This window comes from Pleurodeles waltl, chromosome 3_1 (genome assembly GCF_031143425.1).
Source record: "Pleurodeles waltl isolate 20211129_DDA chromosome 3_1, aPleWal1.hap1.20221129, whole genome shotgun sequence".
In the NCBI taxonomy this organism is placed as follows: domain Eukaryota; kingdom Metazoa; phylum Chordata; class Amphibia; order Caudata; family Salamandridae; genus Pleurodeles; species Pleurodeles waltl.
The window spans coordinates 701182580-701203256 of record NC_090440.1 but is presented as its reverse complement, the minus strand read 5'-3'; the positions used below and the strand labels follow the sequence as shown (position 1 = coordinate 701203256).

The window sequence follows — 20677 nt, the reverse complement described above, 5'->3', positions numbered from 1 at the left end:
TGAGGTTTGTTTCATCTTTTTGATCAGAAATGGAATTAGTGGGAAAGGTGGAAAAGCGTAAGCAAATATCCCTGACCAATTCATCCATAGAGGATTGCCTTTGGATTGAAGGTGTGGGTACCTGGATGCAAAGATTTGGCTTTTTTCGTTTTCTTTTGTGGCAAAAAGGTCTTTCTGGTGTTCCCCACATTTGGAAGTATTGTTGAATCACCTGTGGGTGAATCTTCCAGTCGTGCATTTGTTGTTGCGTTATGCTTAAGAGGTCCGCTAGTTGATTGTGTATCCCTGGGATATACTCTGCCACAAACTGAATGGGATTGTGAATTGCCCATTTCCAAATTGTCTGTGCTAGAAGGGACAATTGTGATGAACGTGTCCCCCCCACACCCCTCCCCCGTTTTTGCAGATAATACATTGTGGTCATATAGTCTGTCCTTAATACTATTTTGTGTGTGATTTGTGTCTTAAAAGCTTTGAGTGCTACGAATACTGCTAGTGGTTTATGTGATAAGTTTGTTGGATTGAGTCCCATTCCCCCTGTATAGTGAGGTTGTTGAGATGAGCTCCCCAACCCATCATTGATGCATCTGTTGTGATTATGGTCTGAGGCACAAGGTCCTGAATGGGCCGCCCTTTTGATGGGTTGATGGAATTCCACCAATGCAGAGCGCGGTGAGTCTGGCGGTCCTACAACACTAGATCCTGAATCTGACCGTGTGCCTGAGACCATTGTTTACTATTGCTATGCATGAAGCCATCATCCCAAATAGTTTCATCACCAACTTCACTGTATAAGTGTGGTTGTATTGTAGTTACAATATGAGATTGTGAAAAATGCTTGAATCCTAGCTGGGTTTGGGTATGCCAAAGCTGATTGAGTGTTTAGAATTACCCCTAAATACAGTTGTATTTGTGATGGTTGCAGGTGAGATTTTTAGAAACTGATGGTGAATCGTAGATTGTGTAGGATGTTTATTGAGTATGTTGTTGACAGATTTGAAGTGTACTGGCTTTTATAAGCCAGTCGTCGAGATATGGGAAGACATGTACGTGTTGTATCCTGAGGAACGCTACAAACACCGCTAAACATTTGGTGATGCGGTTACACCAAATGGTAGCACTTTGAACTCTTAGTTTGTAGGAAAATGGCTCCTTGTTGCAGTACCACCCCCACACACACATTTTGCCAGATGTTGATGCTGTCTTGACTAAGAAGTGTGCTAGGATTCTGCTGACCAAGCCCCAGCACCAGTGTTCTTTCACTAAATATGTACTATTGTTTCCACAATTGGTGCACCCCTGGCACACAGATAAGTCCCTTGTAAAAGGTACCATGGGCCATGTGACCAGGGAAGGTCCCTAAGGGCTGCAGCATGTGTTGTGCCACCCTAAGGGACCCCTCATCTAATGCAAGCACACTGCCATTGCAGATTGTGTGTCGGTGGGGAGAAAAAGGCAAAGTCGACATGGCATCCCCCTCAGGATGCCATGCACCCAAAATACTGCCCGTGGCATAGGTAAGTCACCCCTCTAGCAGACCTCAAAGCCCTAAGGCAGGGTGCACTATACAACAGGTGACGACACAGCTGCATGAGCAATATGCCCCTACAGTGTCTAAGTCCAATCTTAGACATTGTAAGTACAGTGTGACCATATTAAGTATATGGTCTGGGAGTTTGTCAAAATTAACTCCACAGTTCCATAATGGCTACACTGAATACTGGGAAGTTTGGTATCAAACTTCTCAGAATAATAAACCCACACTGATGCCAGTGTGGATTTATTAAAAAACGCACACAGATGGCATCTTAGAGATGCCCCCTGTATTTTACCCAATCCTTCAGTGTAGGGCTGGCTGGTCTGTGCCAGCCTGCCACTGAGAGATGAGTTTCTGACCCCCTGAGGCGAGAGCCTTTGTGCTCTCTGGGGCCAGAAACAAAGCCTGCACTGGGTGGAGGTGCTTTGCACCTCCCCCCTGCAGAACTAACACTTAGCAGTGAGCCTCAAAGGCTCCGGGCTTCGTGTAACAATGCCCCAGGGCACTCCAGCTAGTGGAGATGTCCAGCCCCGGACAAAGCCCCACTTTTGGCAGCAAGTCCAGCTGGATAATGAGAAAAACAAGGAGGAGTCACCCCCTCAGCCAGGACCACCCCATGGGTGTCCAGAGCTGAAAGGACCCCCCCCCTCCTTGAAAAATCCTCCATCTTGCTTTGGAGGACAGGGACCAATAGGGACAGTAGTGTGCTCCCCTCCCCAAAGGGAGTGAGCACAAGGAGGGTGTAGCCACCCTCCGGGACAGTAGCCATTGGCTACTGCCCTCTAACCCCTAAACCTTGCATTTAAGGGCTCCCTGAACCAAGCTAGTCAAATCCCGGACAACCTCACAAGAAGGACTTCTGAGCTGAAAACCCAGCAGAAAAGAAAAGGAGACAAATGACTTGGCCCCAGCCCTACCGGCCTGTCTCCTGTTTCAAAGACCCTACAACCGAGAAGCGATGCGTTCTGCAGGACCAGCAACCCCTGAAAAGCCTCCAGGTGACTGCCTCCATCACCGAGGACCAAGAACTCCTGTGGGCAGCAGCTCTGCCCAACAAGAAGACATCCATCTTTAAAAGGGACTCCCTCCTCACTCCAGAAGTATGAGTCCCCAACACTCTGCACTGACGCCCCCGGCCTGTGTCTAGAGAAAGCAACTATCCAGAAAGGACCCCCAGGCCACTCAGACAACATGTCCACCCTGGGCTGACCTCCCTGCACCCCCATGAATCCCAAGGACCCCCCTGACGGCAACTGCCCAGGACTAAGATATCAGACGCCTGGAAGAAGCACTGCACCCGCAGCCCCCAGGCCAGTGAAAAACAGACCACCAGTGCAGTAACAACCAGCAGGTGGCCCTCACCCTTGCCCAGTCGGTGGCTTGCCCGAGAGGCCCCCCTTTGCCTTGCCTGCAGCGCCTAAGTGACCCCAGGTCCCTCCACAGAGGTCTATTTAGAACGAGACGCCCTGTTGGCAAACTGCACCCGGCCGCCTCCGTGCCCCTGAGGGTGTGGTTTTTGTGCCTACTCGGGGCCCCTCCAGTACTCCTCCAAACCACCCCCTGGTTTGCCCTCTGAGAACATGGGTACTTACCTGCCAGAAGACTGAAACCAGAGTACCCCCTATCTCCATAGGCGCCCACATTATTTTGGCTCCTGTTTGACCTCTGCACCTGCCCGGGCCTGTGTTGCTGGTGCTGGGTGCCAATGGCTACTATCCCTGAGGGTGGTTACACCCTTCCTGTGCCCAATCCCTTTGGGGAGGGGGGCACATTCTTAACCTTATTGGTCCCTGTCCTTCAAACCACGATGGAGGATTCTGCAAGGAGGGGGTCACTTCAGCTCTGGACACCGTAGGGTGGTCCTAGCTGAGGTGGTGACTCCTCCTTGTTTTTCCTAGTCATCCCTCTGGACCTGCCACAAAAGTGAGGCTTTGTCCAGGGCTGGGCAACTCCACTAGCTGGAGTGCCCTGGAGGATTGTAACAAAGCCTGAGCCTTTGAGACTCTCCGTTAGGTGTTACAGTACCTGCGAGGGGAGGTGTGAAGCACCTCCACCCAATGCAGGTTTTGTTTCTGGCCCCAGAGAGCACAAATGCTCTCACCCCATGGGGTCAGAAACTCATCTCTCAGTGGCAGACTGGCACAGACCAGCTAGTCCTGCACTGAAGGACTGGGTAAAATACAGGGGGAATCTCTAAGATGCCCTCTGTGCATTTTTTTAAAAATAAATCCAACACTCGCATCAGTGTGGGTTTATTATTCTGAGAAGTGTGATACACCAAACTTCCCAGTATTCATTGTAGCCATTATGAAACTGTAGGGTTCATTTTGACAAACTCCCAGACCATATACTTATTATGGCCACACTGTACTTACAATGTCAAAGAATGGACTTAGACACTGTAGGGGCATATTGCTCATGCAGCTATGCCCTCACCTGTGGTATGGTGCACCCTGCCTTACGGCTTTAAGGCCTGCTAGAGGGGTTACTTACCAATGCCACAGGCAGTGTTTGGTGTGCCTGGCACCCTGAGGGGGGAGTCATGTCGACTTAGCCCCTTTCTCCCCACCAACACATAATCTGCAATGGCAGTGTGCATGTGTTAGGTGAGGGGTCCCTTAGGGTGGCAGAACACATGCTGCAGCCCTTAGGGCCCTTCCCTGCTCACAGGGACCCTTGGTACCACTGGTACCTTTTACAGAGGTACTTATCTGTGTGCCAATTGTGGAAATGATGATACATTTTTAGTGAAAGAACACTGATACTGGGGCCTGGTTAGCAGGGTCCCAGCACACACTCAGTCAAGTCAGCATCAATATCAGGCAAAAAGTGTGTGTTTGGGGAAGGGGGATTTAAGGGGTTACTGCAACAAGGGCCATTATCCTACAATGTCATTATAGAGTCCGGAGGGACAATGCCTTTTATATACGCAAGGTCCTTGGAGGAATACTTATAGTTCTTTTCAGCCCTTGGAGTCACAGCTCTACAAGTGGTTGGTTCCTTAAAAGCTTTTCTCCTCTGGTCCAGGAAGTTTGGAAGCATGGGTAGAAACTGCCTTCTTTCTTGACTTGGCCGCAAGGTTTCCAGTAGGAAGCATGATTGTGGTTTATCCTCCTCGAGCTGTACATAATATTTGTCACATGCATTCTTTATGACCAGATTGTACATTCAAATTCATCTGGAGTTGAGGGCTTTGATGGGTAAGATTCTACACCCTCTTCAGGCGAGTTTGCCTCAGTCTTCACATTGTTGATCAATGTATCAATTTTCCTCTGAAGCCTGATAAATTCCACTTTGATCTACTTCCTCCTCATAGAAGAGCTCTTCTTCCTGAGGTTCTGGTGCAAGTGGTGGCTGTATTTTCTTGACTTCAATCTCAGATGTGCATTTTGGCTTAAAAGCCTTTTGAGGAATTTTGAAATCTTTGAAACTTTTGTCAAATTCCTTCTTTCTTTCCAGAAGCGTGGACATTTCAGCCTCAAGCCTTTTCCTCTTTCTTTCTATGTCAACAGCCCTTTCATCGTGGCTTGGGGTCTTTGTTTTCGATGTTGGACCCTCCTTCAACAATGACTCAGTAGTCGAGCTCAAGTGACCGGCTCCTGACTGTTGCACTTTCAACGCATCTTCTGCCCTTCCATCCTTCAACGTTATGGGTTTTTTCTGAGTTTTCCAACCCAGTGGAGTCCCCACCGAGGCCTCCGTGAGGAGTGCTGCATACAGGCGGCGAGTGTTTTGACCCGAGGCTCCCTTGTGTGTTCGCAAGTCTGTTTTTTACGACTTGGAAGTCTTAAAGGAGTGCCCCTGATGTTTTGCCCTCCACTTCCCCTGCTGTGTTCTCATGGTCACTTGAGAGCCCCACATCTCGGGTGGTGGGCCATCCTCTGTATCGCTCTTACCTTCAAGGTCTTCAGCGTAAACATGGCACAGGTGATGCAATCCTCACTCAAATGTTTGACTGGAAGGCAAGAGGTTACACACCGGATGTTTATCTTTTAGGGCATACTTATGGTGACACTTTTTGCAAAACTGGAACAGTGTTCTCTCCATTATTATGGACAAGCGGTCCCCCTGAACAGGCATTCTCACTGATCCGTTGGGTGGAAAAAAAACACAAAAAAAACCTCTGCTCTTTTGGAACTTTCCTCTCCGGCAGCTCCCTGTCGACGATCTCTACTGGTTAGATGAACTTCGCACCAAACATCTTCGGACTTCTTCCCAAAAATTTTTCCTCGCTTTGAGACCAGTTGGCAAATATCCAGACCCAATGGTGCAAAAAAATAAAATAATCTGAAGATGGCGACTAAAGGTGGGAACAACCGGATGATGTCACAAAGGGACGCCGAAAGGTGGTTTTGTCGACTCCCACAAAAAAAAAAAAAAAAAATCTAAAGAGAAGAAGGACACAAAACAGTAAATAATTTCAGACCAACTCACTAGATAGTGGAATAATGCACAGCATGGGAATCCAGAAAAGATTCATGATGCAAACTATAGAGAATTTTTTTGCAAAACGTATTTACTTGATCGTGTTGATCCTGGTGCCTAAACATTTACAAAGATTCTTGTTATTTTTGTAAATTGGTGAGGATCTTCTTATTGAGTTGTGCTTCTCATTTACTGTGTGTATATTTGCTGATGTCTAATTCTCCTTTCTGATAAGCCTAAGGCTGCTTGACCACACTACCCCCTAAAAGAGCACCTTGGGACTGCTAAAGCAAGCCCCTGTCCACTAGAAAGGGAACCCCTGGACTCTCTGCAAAATATCTCATTTTGATATATCATATATAGAGTCAGCTTCCTACAAGAATGTACACAATAGGTGCACCAATAAATGGTGCAGTGAAGATGATCAATGACAACGGTAAGTAAAAGTGTGCTGGTTGGAGGAGAGGCAGAGTTTACAAAACCTTGTGGTGATTTGACCACAGGTACTTCGTGTGGCAGCAGTGGCAGTACCTTATGAAAGTCTGGTTGATTACACTGCAAGGATCTCCATTCTCTGTTGTGTAAGGTTGATATAAAAGAAGACGTTCTGACGAGGGCCAAAGACCCAGATGTTCAGATAATAAATTGGTGGGGTTAGGTGGGGTGACGCTCTCTGGAGGGTGTCATTGAGAAAAAACAATGACGGTTCTTACAACTTTGGGTGTAGGCGATTCACTTCGTAGGCCCCCCAAAAAAAGAGGGCTAACACATCGAATCTCAGAGGCCCATCAGTACATTTCCGAACCCAATGGTGAAAAAAAAGAAAATCCAACAAGGAGTCAGTGCCCATGCGCATTGCCCACAAAGGGTGGAGTGTCAACGCATTCTGGTACTCAAAAGACTTCCAAGAGAAACAACCTGCAAATATCCAAGTAAAACACTACATGGCAGGAGTATGCAGAGTATGTGCATCTACAGCAACGCATGCTATGCACACAGCATTTCTCAAGCAGTGGATCGGCCACCTCTAAAAACTAGGACCCTGAGGTGCCGCCCACTACACAAAATGCAGCATCACACACTACATGCAGCCCTATTACTGTATGCCAGCTATTCAAAAGGTGCCACAGGAAAGGCTGCACACAGGCAATACACAAAAAATTGAAGCTCCACAAACTATGTACACCCCAAACAGTATAGCTGTCAACCACAGGCATATCCCGAAAACTCAAACTGGTCTCTGTCCCACAATGCATACTAACTGGTCAAAATACAGGTGGCTGCAGAGACCAATACCACCACAGTACTTAAGTTCAAGGATTCTCCCACCACATAGAAAAAGCCCACCAAATCTGTGTCTAACCCTCAAATGAACACCAAATCTGTGTCTAACTCTCAAATGCACTCAATAATCAAACATGTATGCAGGACAGTAATGAAAACATACTTGAAATGCGTTTGTCCGGGTCCTCATCATCTTCATCCGCACTGTCGTCTGCAACTGCATCCTCTGGGATGGCCTGCATCTGAACACCAGGTGCATGTGGAAGCATACGCAGGTTCTCAAAGAGACGCTGCCTAAAAAAAATGAAGCTAACACTAAAAACAAGCTATCCTGGGGCCATTCATTCCCACAGCAGAATAAAACATATGCAGAAGCTAATGTTCAAAGCAAGAGACAGGACATGCATAAAACATCAGAAGAAGCCTTAGTCTTCACTACATTAACAACCCTAGCAGAAAGTGTGCCCTTTTCAAATACTAGGCCAGGGTAATTAAATCATGGAGCTATAGAAGGTAGGTACTCTGAGGTGTACAGTCCAGGAAAGGAACCACACTTCTCAGGGACAGGACAGCTAAGCATGTGTACACAGCCCATAAGGATAATAGTTCCTGCTGGGACAACGGATGAAACCATATGTGTACCCGAAAGGGAGACAGAGTTTTAACAAGACAGCCAGAGATTGTACATCTGTGCACTATACCTCAGCCCAGGAAGAACACCCCATTGCTTATTGGAGACAATATACCTAGGCATATGTGTACATCTAAAAAAGAAAGAAATTGCCACAAACACACTACCCCACCCCATGTCAAGGAACGAGTAGGACATGCAAGCATAGTGAGGAAGTACAATGCGGTCTTATTGGGAGGGCCATGAGTGAAGAGTCAATCAAGGGCTGACCACAGGCATTACAGAACTGCAGTGTCTTGGAGTCTTCGCCACAACCACACTCACTTTATCTTCTCCAAGTACTCGTTGGTGTTCTGGTTCGTCATGTTGGATGGACTGATGTGAAGTTTGAAATCTGGTCCAAAGTATTCAAAGTAGTCATTGTATGGCAGCTCTGCAATCAGAGTGGAAGTCACACACTGGAGGAAAAATCTGTTTCAGGCTAACTGCTACATATAGGAACCAACCCTAACTATTTCCCTTCCCTGACCCCCACCAGTCCCTTCCATCTGCCTCCAAGCCTCAGGGCAGCAGCCCTTGTCTCCCAATCCCACCCCCACCAACCACCACCACCATTACCGTCTTCCAAATAGGTAATTGGGCACACAATAGGGCATCAGACCAATCCCATCAACTGAATCAGATTCATGTCTGACCTAAACTCATCACAACGGTCCCAGCACCTCTCTCCAACCCCCCATAACTTATCCTGCATCTGGTCATACCACTGACTTAAGAACAACGACTTGCAATCCAGACTGATAGAAGGCATTCTATCTTGGTCATCCCAAGCACTGTTTTGGAGGGCTCTTACACAGTATTTTATTGCTGGTAACTCACTGTACTAAACCTGGTTTAACCACTAATACTTGCTGGCTGCCTGGAGCTTGGTTGCAATGTGTCCCTTTACCATCAATGCTAGTTGGCTGCCCAGTACCATTGACTAGCATGTACGTGCTCCTTCTCAAGCAGATTGCTATGCTACTGTATGGTCCCTTCTATACCATTTTTTAAATCCTATGTTGGACTTCTGGGAGCCCATTCTTTGCTGACGGTGATCATAAAGTAGGTGAACACTCATCTGGGCCCTTTCCTTGTGGCTGCTGCTACTGCTAGCCCACTCACTTACCATTTGGTATTTCAGAATCCAGAGCTACAGCTGTCTCGAAGGTCCAGCAGCGGGCCACATTACGGATAGTGTAACCACCGCCACCAAGCATCAGCAGGGGCAGGTTGAACGTCTTTATGAACTCCACGCACTTGGCATGCCCTGCAGAACAAAAAGACAGACTCAAGTCTAGTGTTGGTGGTGTTCAAAGTTAGTTCTACAGTGAACCAGACATTGCATTAGCAAGCAGGGCAAATAAAAGGACAAGAATTTGCAAAGCACAGTAAAACGAAAATGGCCATCACAGAGGTCGAAGGGAATCAGCCTGAGCAGACAGTTCCACCTCCACCCAAGCCCCGGCCCGCACCGCCTTTGCTCTGCCACCACACCTCCCACCTGTCCCTTTGACATGCTTTAGCAAGGTCTCTTATAGGGTCTGCCCAATACTTGGTTATAAGTTAATTATAGTTTCTGCTACACCCATGTATCTTTGAATTTGTTGGACTGCTTAGCAGGGACATGCCTTTAGGAGGGTGTTCAGGGTGAGACATCCCCAAGAAATGCATTCTTAGTTTGTTAGTTGGGTCTGGGGCCCTCAGTATGTTCAGAGGAGTCATGAAACTTGAGGGGGAGGGAAAGGGGCCTGCAAAGCACAGATGACCTCCCCACTTGACCCAGTCAGGAGCCCTCAGGCCAGGGACACGTGCACAATGCTGGCTGCGCTGAGTGACCCTCCCCCTCATCGCAGGTGCTAATGGTACGCCATGTAGTTGGATCCGCTTTCTGTTGCTTTGCTCGTTGTAAGCCAAGAATGGAAGACAAAACAATGTCCTTTGAAGTGAACGGGACTGCGAGAGACACCAAGAGACCCTTCTGGTGGTTGACTTTGCAAATGTGAAACCAGATAACCTGGAATTGATACAAACTTCTTTGCTTGTTCAAGTTGTGTGATCCCAATCAAATATTTTTATTTAGTAGACCCTCCTTTTTCTTTATATTATATGAACACACTTTTGAATACATTGTTTGACAATGTGCGCTGTAGGAGTACATCATAGGTTTGATTAAATAGACTATGTTGCTTCATCTAGAATAAGAATATAGGCCACATGTAGGATTTACAAAACTACTGACTTGCTGTGGAACGAGGCATGAACGTTTCTAAAAACCATCACTCAATAAATATCAGCCCACGCAGTGATACAATCTGATGTCTTAAGGTATGCTAAAAAACAAAAATACTCTTTTTGGAATTTTGAAGAGATCATATATTTTACATTATATTTGTTGCACTATATATCATGCACAGATTTGGTAACTCTACAATCAAGGCTTCTTGTAGCAGAGACTAAGAGCGCATGAAGTGAAAATACATTTAAAATAAAGTGATCCCAAGGAAAGTATTCCAAGCCATTGTTTTTCATGTCACCGCAGTCATGAGTTCCGAAGGAGAAATACCATGTGCAGGTGCGACAGGCAGGAAGGTAGCTTCAGTGTGTTTGGGGTGTGATACCATTCAAATGCATTCCAGGTTTGGTAGTTTCATCTGAGGGCCCCGAGTCGGGTCTGCTATGACAAGGTTGGTATTTCCTATAGTTTTCATTTCACTAAATGATTTTAACTTGTTAATTTTTTGGATCAGAATCTTAAATATAAATATTGACCATGTTACCAAAAAGTAGGACATCAGCACTCATAGAAGTATTCCTTGAATGGCTACAAATTTACTACTTTTTGGATTTCACACACATTGGCAGTAGTAGTTTTCGCAAGCTGTGCTAGTATCAAGTTTCCAGACTGTAAGGAATTGTCTGTTTTTGTATTGTCACCCCCCAAAGGTTTTAGACTGATGCTGCTGGTGTTTTGCCTCAGAGTGCACAGGGGCCTGCTAACCAGACATCAGTGCCCTGACCCTTAAACACGTAAGCTTGATTAAATTAAACTATGTCCCTGGTATGCGGTACAAGGAGTATCCATGGCCTATAAGTTAGAATGTCCCCTCAGGAACTGCAGCATTTGTGGTGCCACCCTGAGAGGGACAAGGTAAAACCTAGTCACCCAGCCTGCCACTGCAGACTGGTAGAGGAGTTTAAAACTGCTCACTCGACTCTCCCATTTAAAACAATTTAAAACACCACACTCCCTTTTCCATATATGCAAGTCACCTCTACTACAGGCCTACTGATTCCTAAGGCAGGGTTCAGCATAGTGAAAAGTAGATAGTGTTTTACATGTTCTGTCAGTAAAAACTCACAACTGTCACTTATATTGTGAGAGAGGCTGGTAGCTCCATTGTTAAGTAGAGAGCTACATGCTGCCAACTCAGCTGTGCTAACTTCTAAATGGAACTGCCAAAGTTTGTACCTCAAGGTATCAAATTCCTCCTGACTTGATTAATGAATATTAAAATGATTACAGAAGTTTGGATTGAAAATTATTTTCAGTGAATCAGCGTCCTTAAATGCAGTGATGATACAGTAGCTCTACAAAGTGTGGAATTCAATTAATAAGTGATTTATCAGTGACATGCTCTCGTTCTTTAACTGGTTCTGTTCTTTGAGTATATGGTTGATATCAGTCACAACCAAAGGACTGGGCACGCTTGTGTGTTTGGAAATGGGATATTGAACTGACTTGTGAGACACATTTCACTCACAACTGCTTCTTTGGAGTTATTTCGAAATTAATGTAACTTGTTGCTGTGGGAAAGTGCCCTCTTTCTTGGCATGGTTACCCCCATTTTCTGCCTGTTGTCAGTATGTTTGACTGTGTCTACAGGGTTCCTGCTAACCAGGACCCCAGTAGTTTTGCTCTGTCCTCCAAACTGTACCTTTTTCTTCCTACAATTGGCATACTGGTCCTCCTATGTAAGTCACTAGTATATGGTACCTAGGTACCCAGGGCATTGGGGTTCCAGGGGATCCCTATGGGCTGCATCAGCTATTCTGCCACCCACAGGGAGCCAATGCAAAGGGTTCTACAGGCCTACCATTGCAATCTGCGTGAAACTGGTGCATGCATCTGTTTTCACTATAGGTCACTACACCAGGTCACTGTAAGTCACCCCTATGGTAGGCCCTCTCAGCACAGAGGTCAGGGTGCAGGTACCTGTGTGTAAGGGCATCCCTCGCTAGCAGAGGTGCCCCCATGAATCCCAGCCCCATTTTACTGGTCTTCATGAGTGCGGGGTCGCCACTTTATATGTTTACTGGACATAGGTCACTACCTATATCCACCTACATAATAACTCCAAACCTGGGCATGTTTGGTATCAAACATGTCAGAATCATACCCAAATACTGTTGCAAGTATTTGGAGTATGATTTCATGCACTCTGGGGGGCTCCTTAGAGGACCACCAGCATTGCTACCACCAGTCTTGCAGGGTTTTCTGGGCAGCCTAGCTGCTGCTACCCCTCAGACAGGTTTCTGCCCGCCTGTTGCTTGAGAAGCTCAAGCCCAGGAAGGCAGAACAAAGGATTTCCCTTGGGAGAGGGGTGTCCATCCTCTCCCTTTGGAAACAGGTGCTCCAGGTTTGGGAGAGGTAGCTTCCCCAAGCCACTGGCAATGCTTTGAAGAGAACATTTGATGCCCTCCTTGCATAAACCAGTCTACACCAGTTCAGAGACCCCCCCAGCCCCCACTCTGGCGTGAAACTGGACAATGGAAAGGTTAAATGACCACTCCCCTGTCCACCACCACCCCCAGGGGCGGTGCTCAGAGCTCCTCCAAAGGTCCCTGGGGTCTGCGATCTTGATTCCAAGGTAGGCAGGGAACTCTGGGAGTATCCGAGTGGTCAGAGCCCCCTCTTGATAGGTGCTTACCTGGTTAGGCAACCAATCCCCCTTTCAGGACTATTTAGGGTCTCTCTACTGGGTTGGGCCTCAGATTCGGCTAGCAAGATTCCAGCAGGACTCCTCTGCAACCTCTGCTTCTACTTCTGGCCTCCGGAACCGCAAATGAACCCTCCAGGAACCTACAAGCTGCAGATCCACGAGGAAGACTCTTCTGCAACATTGTATCCAGAATTCCAGCCAGCTTTGCAACATTTCCCCGGCTGTGCATCCTCGGAAGACTGCAACTCTTCAGCCTGCACAAGAAGAAGGGATCTTCCTTGGGGTGAAGCCCTCACTCCCCTGTATCCGCAGGTACCTGGCTGCATCAACAACTGGCTGCGTGGAAGTCCTCTCATCCTGAGTGGCGTGGATCCTGCATCACGGGTGGTGGTCCGAAGAGTTCCCCTTGGTCCTCTCTACCAGCTGTCGCACTTTGGTGGTGGTAAGTCCTTTCCACTCCACACAACACAGAACCCCGTGCACTGTATCCTTTGCAGCTGCCAAGACTTGTTTGCTTCACCTTCACGGGGAACTTCAGGCAACATGTAGTTCCAGCCCCCAGCACTCCCTCCTGCAACTCCTTGGCCTCTCCGTGGTTCTCCGGCGACGTGGGAGCAACTTCTGTGGTGATGTGTTGCCTGCATCAATAACTTCTGTGTCCCTGTCCTGTGGGACACTTGTGGGTGCTGCCTCTGCTCCTGTGGGCCTTCCGTGACATGGAGGGTCCCCTGTGACTCCCTCTCCAGGGTAGAGTCCTCCTGGACCTTGCTGGTCCCCGGCAGCACCTCTTTTCCTCCAACCGCAAATTTGCCTTTGCCAAGGCTTGTTGGTGAAAATCCTTCACCGACACCCATCTGCAATTCAGCTTCCAGCGTGGGACACCTTTCCCACGCCTCAGGAACTCTTCAGCTTCTGTGCTGTAGTGCTGACCTGTCTTCCTTCTTCATCGGCAAACTCCAAAAGTTACCTCTGAGTACCTAGTATCTCCTACTCCCCCTGGACTTGGTCCTCTCTCTCTCTCTCTCTCTCTCTCTCTCAACACGTCTTCATCTTCCGTAATCCATTGCCGATTTCTTGTAGGCTGTTCTGCGTGTCTTCTTTTCATCCTTTGTGGTGGTTTTGGGGAAATCCAGTGTTTTACTCCTGCATTCCTAGTTGGGGGGGGGGGGGGGGGGGTGGAGGGGTGTTGCAGCATTACTTATCTGTGTAGTTTCCTAGTACTCCCAGCTCCCCTCTAAACGATTTACTTACCTAGGTGGGGGCCCTATGTTTGCATTCCACTTTCTTAGTATATGGTTTGGACTCAACCCCCCCCCCCCACCCCCTAGGGCTACTCTTGCTTATTGCTATTTATAGGGAAATGGCTCCCTGTTGCAGTTACCCCCCCTCATATTGATGCTGACTTGACTGAGAAGTGTGCTGCAACCCTGCTAACCAGGCCCCAGCACCAGTGTTCTTTCACTAAAAATGTACCATTGTTTCCACAACTGGCACACCCCTGGCACACAGATAAGTCCCTTGTAAAAGGTACCAGTGGTACCAAGGGCCCTGTGACCAGGGAAGGTCCCTAAGGGCTGCAGCATGTGTTGTGCCACCCTAAGGGACCCCTCACCTAACACATGCACACTGCCATTGCAGATTGTTTGTGTTGGTGGGGAGAAAAAGGCAAAGTCGACATGGCATCCCCCTCAGGATGCCATGCACCCAAAATACTGCCTGTAGCATAGATAAGTCACCCCTCTAGCAGGCCTTAAAGCCCTAAGGCAGGGTGCTCTATACCACAGGTGAGGGCATAGCTGTATGAGCAATATGCCCCTACAGTGTCCAAGTCTATTCTTAGACATTGCAAGTACAGTGTGGCCATGTTAAGTATATGGTCTGGGAGTTTGTCAAAATTGAACTCCACAGCTCCATACTGGCTACACTGCATACTGGGAAGTTTGGTATCAAACTTCTCAGAATAATAAACCCACACGATGCCAGTGTTGGATTTATAAAAAACAAAAATGCACACAGAGGGCATCTTAGAGATGCCCCCGGTATTTTATCCAATCATTCAGTGCAGGACTGACCATGGGGTGAGGGCCTTTGTGCCCTCTGAGGCCAGAAACAAAGCCTGCTCTGGGTGGAGGTGCTTCACACCTCCCCCCTGCAGGAACTGTAACACCTAGCAGTGAGCCTCAAAGGCTCAGGCTTCATGTTACAATGCCCCAGGGCACTCCAGCTAGTGGAGATGCCCGCCCCCTGGACACAGCCCCCACTTTTGGCAGCAAGTCCAGGGGAGATAATGTGAAAAACAAGGAGGAGTCACCCACTAGTCAGGACAGCCCCTAAGGTGTCCTGAGCTGACCCCTGCCTTTAGAAATCCTCCATCTTGATTTTGGAGGATTCCCCCAATAGGAATAGGGATAGGGATAGGGATGTGGCCCCCTCCACTCAGGGAGGAGGCACACAGAGGGTGTAGCCACTCTCCAGGACATTAGCCGTTGGCTACTGCCCTCCTGACCTAAACACCCCCCCTAAATTTAGTATTTAGGGGCACCCCAGAACCATTCCCATGCTGTGCATTAATCCACCACCTAGTGGTTTGGTCTGGAATTATTTACTGTTTTGTAGTCCGTCTTCTCTTTAGATTTTTTTTTTTTTGGTGGGCGTCGAGAAAACCAGCTTTCGGCGTCCCTTTTCGACATCATCCTACTTCCTCCGGTTGTTCCCACCTTTAGTCGCCATCTTCAGATTATTTTTTTTGCACCATTGGGTCTGGATATTTGCCAACAGGTCTCCAAAGCGAGGAAAAAAGTTTTGGAAGAAGTCAGAAGATGTTTGGTACGAAGTTCATCTAACCAGTAGAGATAGTCGACAGGGAGCTGCCGGAGAGGAAAGTTACAGAAGAGCACAGGTTGTTTTTTTTTGTGTTTTTTCTCCACCCAACGGATCAGTGAGAATGCCTGTTCTGGGGGACCTCTTGTCCATAACAATGGAGGAAACACTGTTCCAGTTTTGCAGAAAGTGTCACCATAAGTACGCCCTAAAAGAATCAGATTCCTGCAAACTGAAGAAACAAAGACTGCTGACCTACAAGCCCTGCAGAGAAGACTGCTTTGGCCCCAGCCCTACCCCGCCTGTCTCCTAACTCGAAAACCTGCAACCAGTGACACATCTGACAGGGACCAGAGACCTCTGAAGCCTCAGAGGGCTGCTCTGGAAAAAAGGACCAAGAAACTCCAGTGAGCAGCGGCTCTGCTCAATTTCAACAACAACTTTGCAACTTTCTTGCAACTTTAAAGAACTTCACTCTTCCCGTCGGAAGCGTGGGACTTCACCCTCTGCGCCTGACGCCCCCGGCTCGAGATCCAGAGAACAAACCACAGGGAGGACTCCCAGGCGACTGCGACCTCGTGAGTAGCCCAAGACGACCCCCCTGCGACGCCTGCAAAGCGAATCTAGAGGCTCCCCCTGACCGCGACTGCCTGTAACAAGGGACCCTATGCCTGGACCAAGCACTGCACCCACAGTCCCCAGGACCAGAAGGAACTGAACCTCAGTGCAGGAGTGACCACCAGGCGACCCTTTGCCTAGCCCAGTTGGTGGCAGGTCCGAGAAGCCATCCTGTGCCCTGCCTGCACCGCCAGAGTGACCCCCGGGTCCCTCCATTGTTTCCTATCCAAAACCCGAAATCTGCTTTGCACACTGCACCCGGCCGCCCCTGTGCCGCTGAGGGTGTGTTTTGTGTGTCCACTTGTCTCCCCCCACCCCCTGCCCCCCAAAAGCTCTACAAAACCCCCCTGGTCTGCCCCCCGAGGACGTGGGTACTCACCTGCTGGCAGACCGGAACCAAAGTACCCCTGTTATCATAGTGTTCTCATGCGTTTTGGGCACCACTTTGACCTCTGCACCTGACCGGCCCTGAGCTGCTGCTGTGCTAACTTTGGGGTTGCCCTGAACCCCCAACAGTGGGTAGCCTAGTCCCAGGAACTGAGACTTGTAAGTGTCTTACTTACCTCACAATCAAACCAATACTTACCTACCCCAGGAACTTTTTGCACCAAGTGTCTACTTTTAAAATAGCTTATTGCCATTTTAACAAAACCTGTATATGTTATTGCTCTAATTCAAAGTCCCTAACTTACCTGTGTGGAGTACCTTGCATTACTGCGTGGTCCTGCATCACCGGTGGTGGTCTGGAGTGGTCCCCTTGGTACTCTCTGCCCAACTTGGGAGAGGGTGAGCCCTTGCCTCTCCTTCAGCCTTGCAACTCTTCTTTTGCTTCTTCTAGCATTTGCCAAGGCTTGGTGGTGGTTCTCCTAAACCACTGAGTATCTGCGACCAGACGACCAACGTGGGACACCATCTGCACTGCTCCAAAGACGACTCTTCAACTCCTGGGCTCCACAGCTGCTCTTCTCCTGTCGACCCGGATCTTCATCCACAGAAGGGTGGATAGTGGGCTCCTGCCCCCACTGGACACTCCATCCTGGACTGGACTGTCACCTTCTTTTGCAGGTCCCCTTCTTTCAGAATCCACCTTTGGTTTCTTCTAGTCTGGTCCTGTTCTTGCACAATACCTTTTCTAAGTCCTCTTGTTAGTCCTTGGGAAGACCAGATACTTACCACTGCTCTCCTGGTTGTTGAGAGGTCACTTAGGTACACACCTCTTGGGGTCCCCAGTTCTTCCAGCATCCCTCCAACAACTCTATATCCGGGGGGAGGGGGGGGGGGGGAACGACACACTTCACTTCGCATTCCACTATTTAAGTATATGGTTTGGTCCTCCCCTAGGGCCCTAACTATTTTTCACTAATTCTTACCAATGCTTTCTGTTTCATGTGAGGTTTGTTCCAGGGGGATTTGGGGGGGGGGGGGGGGGGGGGACACACAGGGTGATGTAAGGAGTGAAGAGTTATATATAGTAAGTAAAGAAGATGTCTATGCAATGTATATACATATTTACATAAGAGTACCACAACGGCTACAGCCTTCCAGGGAGGAGGAAGGGCGCATATGAATCTGCAGCACTACATACCACAAAGAGATGTACACTAGGTAAGTGACATTTTCCATTCAATGGCATGTGTCGCTGCAGATACACATGCTGTGCATAGACTGAAAAGCAGTCCCCTCCTAGAATAAGCAGTGGCTAGCCTGTAGGAGTTGGAGTAGTTTGAAATAGTGTTTTAAGCACTGCTTGACCAACATTTGCTTATTGGCGAGACAACACGTCCACACAATAGTTTTTGTAAATGTGTGTGGTGTAGACCATGTGGCTGCATTGCATATGTCTGCCATTGGTATATTTCCTAAGAAAGCCATTAAAGCTCATTTCTCCCTAGTAGAATGTGCCCCTGGAGTTACTAATAGTTGTCTTCAGCTTTAAGATAACAAGTTTGAATATACTTTACTGTCCCTCTGACTAATCCTTGTTTGGAAGTGGGATTACCTTTGTAAGGCTGTTGAAAAGCCACAAAAAGTTGTTAAGATTTTCTAAAATCTTTTGTTCTGTCTATATAACACATAAGCGGTCTTTTGAGATCAAGACTGTGGAGAGTTCTTTCAGCAACTGAATCTGGCTGTGGAAAGGAGATTGGCAATTCCACTGACTGACTGACTGATATGAAATGGTGAGACTACTTTGGGTAGGAATCTTGGATTTGTCCTAAGTACTATTTTGTGTTTGTGAATTTGGAAGAAGGGCTCTCCTAAAGTTAATGGTTGAATTTCACTTAATCTCCTTAAGGAAGTAATTGCTACTAGGACAGCAACTTTCCATGACAGAAACTCAAGTGTGCAAGAATGCATGGGTTCAAATGGTGGACCCACAAGCCTTGTGAGCACAATGTTAAGATTCCAGGCTGGAGCTCTAGGTGGAATAATTCTTCTAAGGCCTTCCAATAACAGCTTTTATGAAAGGAATTCTAAACAGAGAGATATGCTGCCTGTTTTGAAGGTAGGCTGATATTGCTGTTAAATTAATTTTAATAGATGAATATGGAAGATTTGCTTTTTGTAACTAAAGCAAATAGCATACAATATCCTGTACGGATGCCTTAAGTGGATTAATGTTTTTAGGTTGACAATAATACACAAAATGTTTCCATTTAGCTGCAAAGCACTGCCTATTGTAGGTTTACGTGCTTCCTTTAGAATGTCCATACATTCGGATGGAAGCTGTAGATATCCAAACTCTGACCTCAGGAGCCAAATTGTCAGGTTTAGCATACTGGGATTGGGATGTTCGATTTGACCTTTGTTTTGAGTCAAGAGGTCTGGTCTGTTTGGGAGCTTGTGATGTGGTACTACAGATTGATCCAATAGTGTTGTGTACCAGTGTTGACGTGCCCACATGGGAGTTACGAGTATCATAGTGAGGGAAGGGTGCCGGATCTTGTTGACCACAAACGGAATTAGAGTCAGAGGGGGAAAAGCATAAGTAAATATCCCTTACCAATTGATACGTAAAGCATTGCCCTTGGATCGAGGGTGTGGGTACCTGGATGCAAAGTTTGGGCATTTTGCGCTTCCGCTCGTTGCGAAAAGGTCTATGTTTGGTGTTCCCCACATGTGAAAGTAATGTTGGATTACTTGTGGGTAAATCGCCCATTTGTGTATTTGTTACTGCGTCCTGCTTAAGAAGTCCGCTAGTTGGGTGTGTCGTGGGATGTACTCTGCTAGTAGTTGATTGTGAATTGCCCAATTCCAGATTGTTTGTGCTAGAAAGGACAACTGAGATGTGTGTCCCCCACGTTTCTGCAGATAATACATTGTTGTCAGTCCTTATTAAGACAGTCTTGTGAGTGATTGTGTGGTTGGAATGCTTTGATTGCTAAGAATACTGCCAGCAATTCCAAGTGGTTTAAGTGGTAAGTCTGCTGGATTGAGTCCCATTCTCCCTGTATTATAAGATTGTCGAGATGGGATCCCCATCCTGTCATTGATGCATCTGTGGTGATTATGGTCTGTGGTACAGGGTCTTGACATGGCCGCCCCTTTGATAAGTTGGTGTGATTCCACCATTGCAGAGAGTTGTAAGTCTGGCGGTCCAACAACACTAGATCGTGAAGTTGACCTTGTGCCTGAGACCATTGCTGTGGGAGACACTGTTGCAGGGGTCTCATGTTCAGACATGCATTGGGTTCTATTGATATTCAGGATGACATAATTCCCAAGAGTTTCATGATAAATCTTACTGTGTAAGTTTGATTGTATTGGGGTTGCAATATGAGACTGTGGAACGCTTTAATTCTTTGTGGGTTTGAATAAGCTAATGTTGACTGAGTGTTCAGAATTGCTCCCAGATATGCCTGTATTTGGGCTGGCTAAAGGTGAGACTTCTGGTAATTGATTATGAACCCTAGACTGTGCAGGGTATTGATTGTGTTGTTGTTGACAAGTTTGAATGGCACTGGCTTTTATTAGCAGTTATCTAGATAATGAAAGACGTGCATGCACGGTCTTCTAAGGTATGCTGCAACCACTGCTAGGCATTTTGCAAATACTCTTGGTGCTGTTACTACAAAGAATAGCACTTTGAACTGGTAGTGCTTGCCTGCTATTACAAACCTTAGGTACTTGTGGTGTGCTGGATGTATAAGAATATGGATGTTGTGACTCGAAAAAGCTTCTTTAAAGAAAATCAACTTGTAACACTCCGAGCCCAACACTAGATGGCGGACTATGCACAGCATGTGTATCGGCAGCTACACATGCCATCAAATGAAAAAATAAATATATATATATATATATATATATATATATATATATATATATATAAAATAATGTCACTTACCCAGTGTACATCTGTTTGTGGCATGTTCCGCTGCA

The 20677-nt window shown here is 47.2% G+C and overlaps 1 protein-coding gene across 2 annotated transcripts in view; it reads right to left on the bottom strand.

Moving 5' to 3' along the window:
- Nucleotides 1-20677, bottom strand: part of HDAC1 (histone deacetylase 1) — a 160622-nt gene that overhangs the window by 71588 nt on the left and 68357 nt on the right. For both annotated transcript variants that reach the window (XM_069223369.1, XM_069223370.1), the window contains exons 9-11: nt 9046-9186; nt 8202-8310; nt 7410-7540 (exon numbers count right to left, since the gene is read on the bottom strand). In XM_069223369.1, the coding sequence (XP_069079470.1) occupies nt 7410-7540; nt 8202-8310; nt 9046-9186 (381 nt within the window). The remainder of the gene's footprint in view (nt 1-7409; nt 7541-8201; nt 8311-9045; nt 9187-20677) is intronic.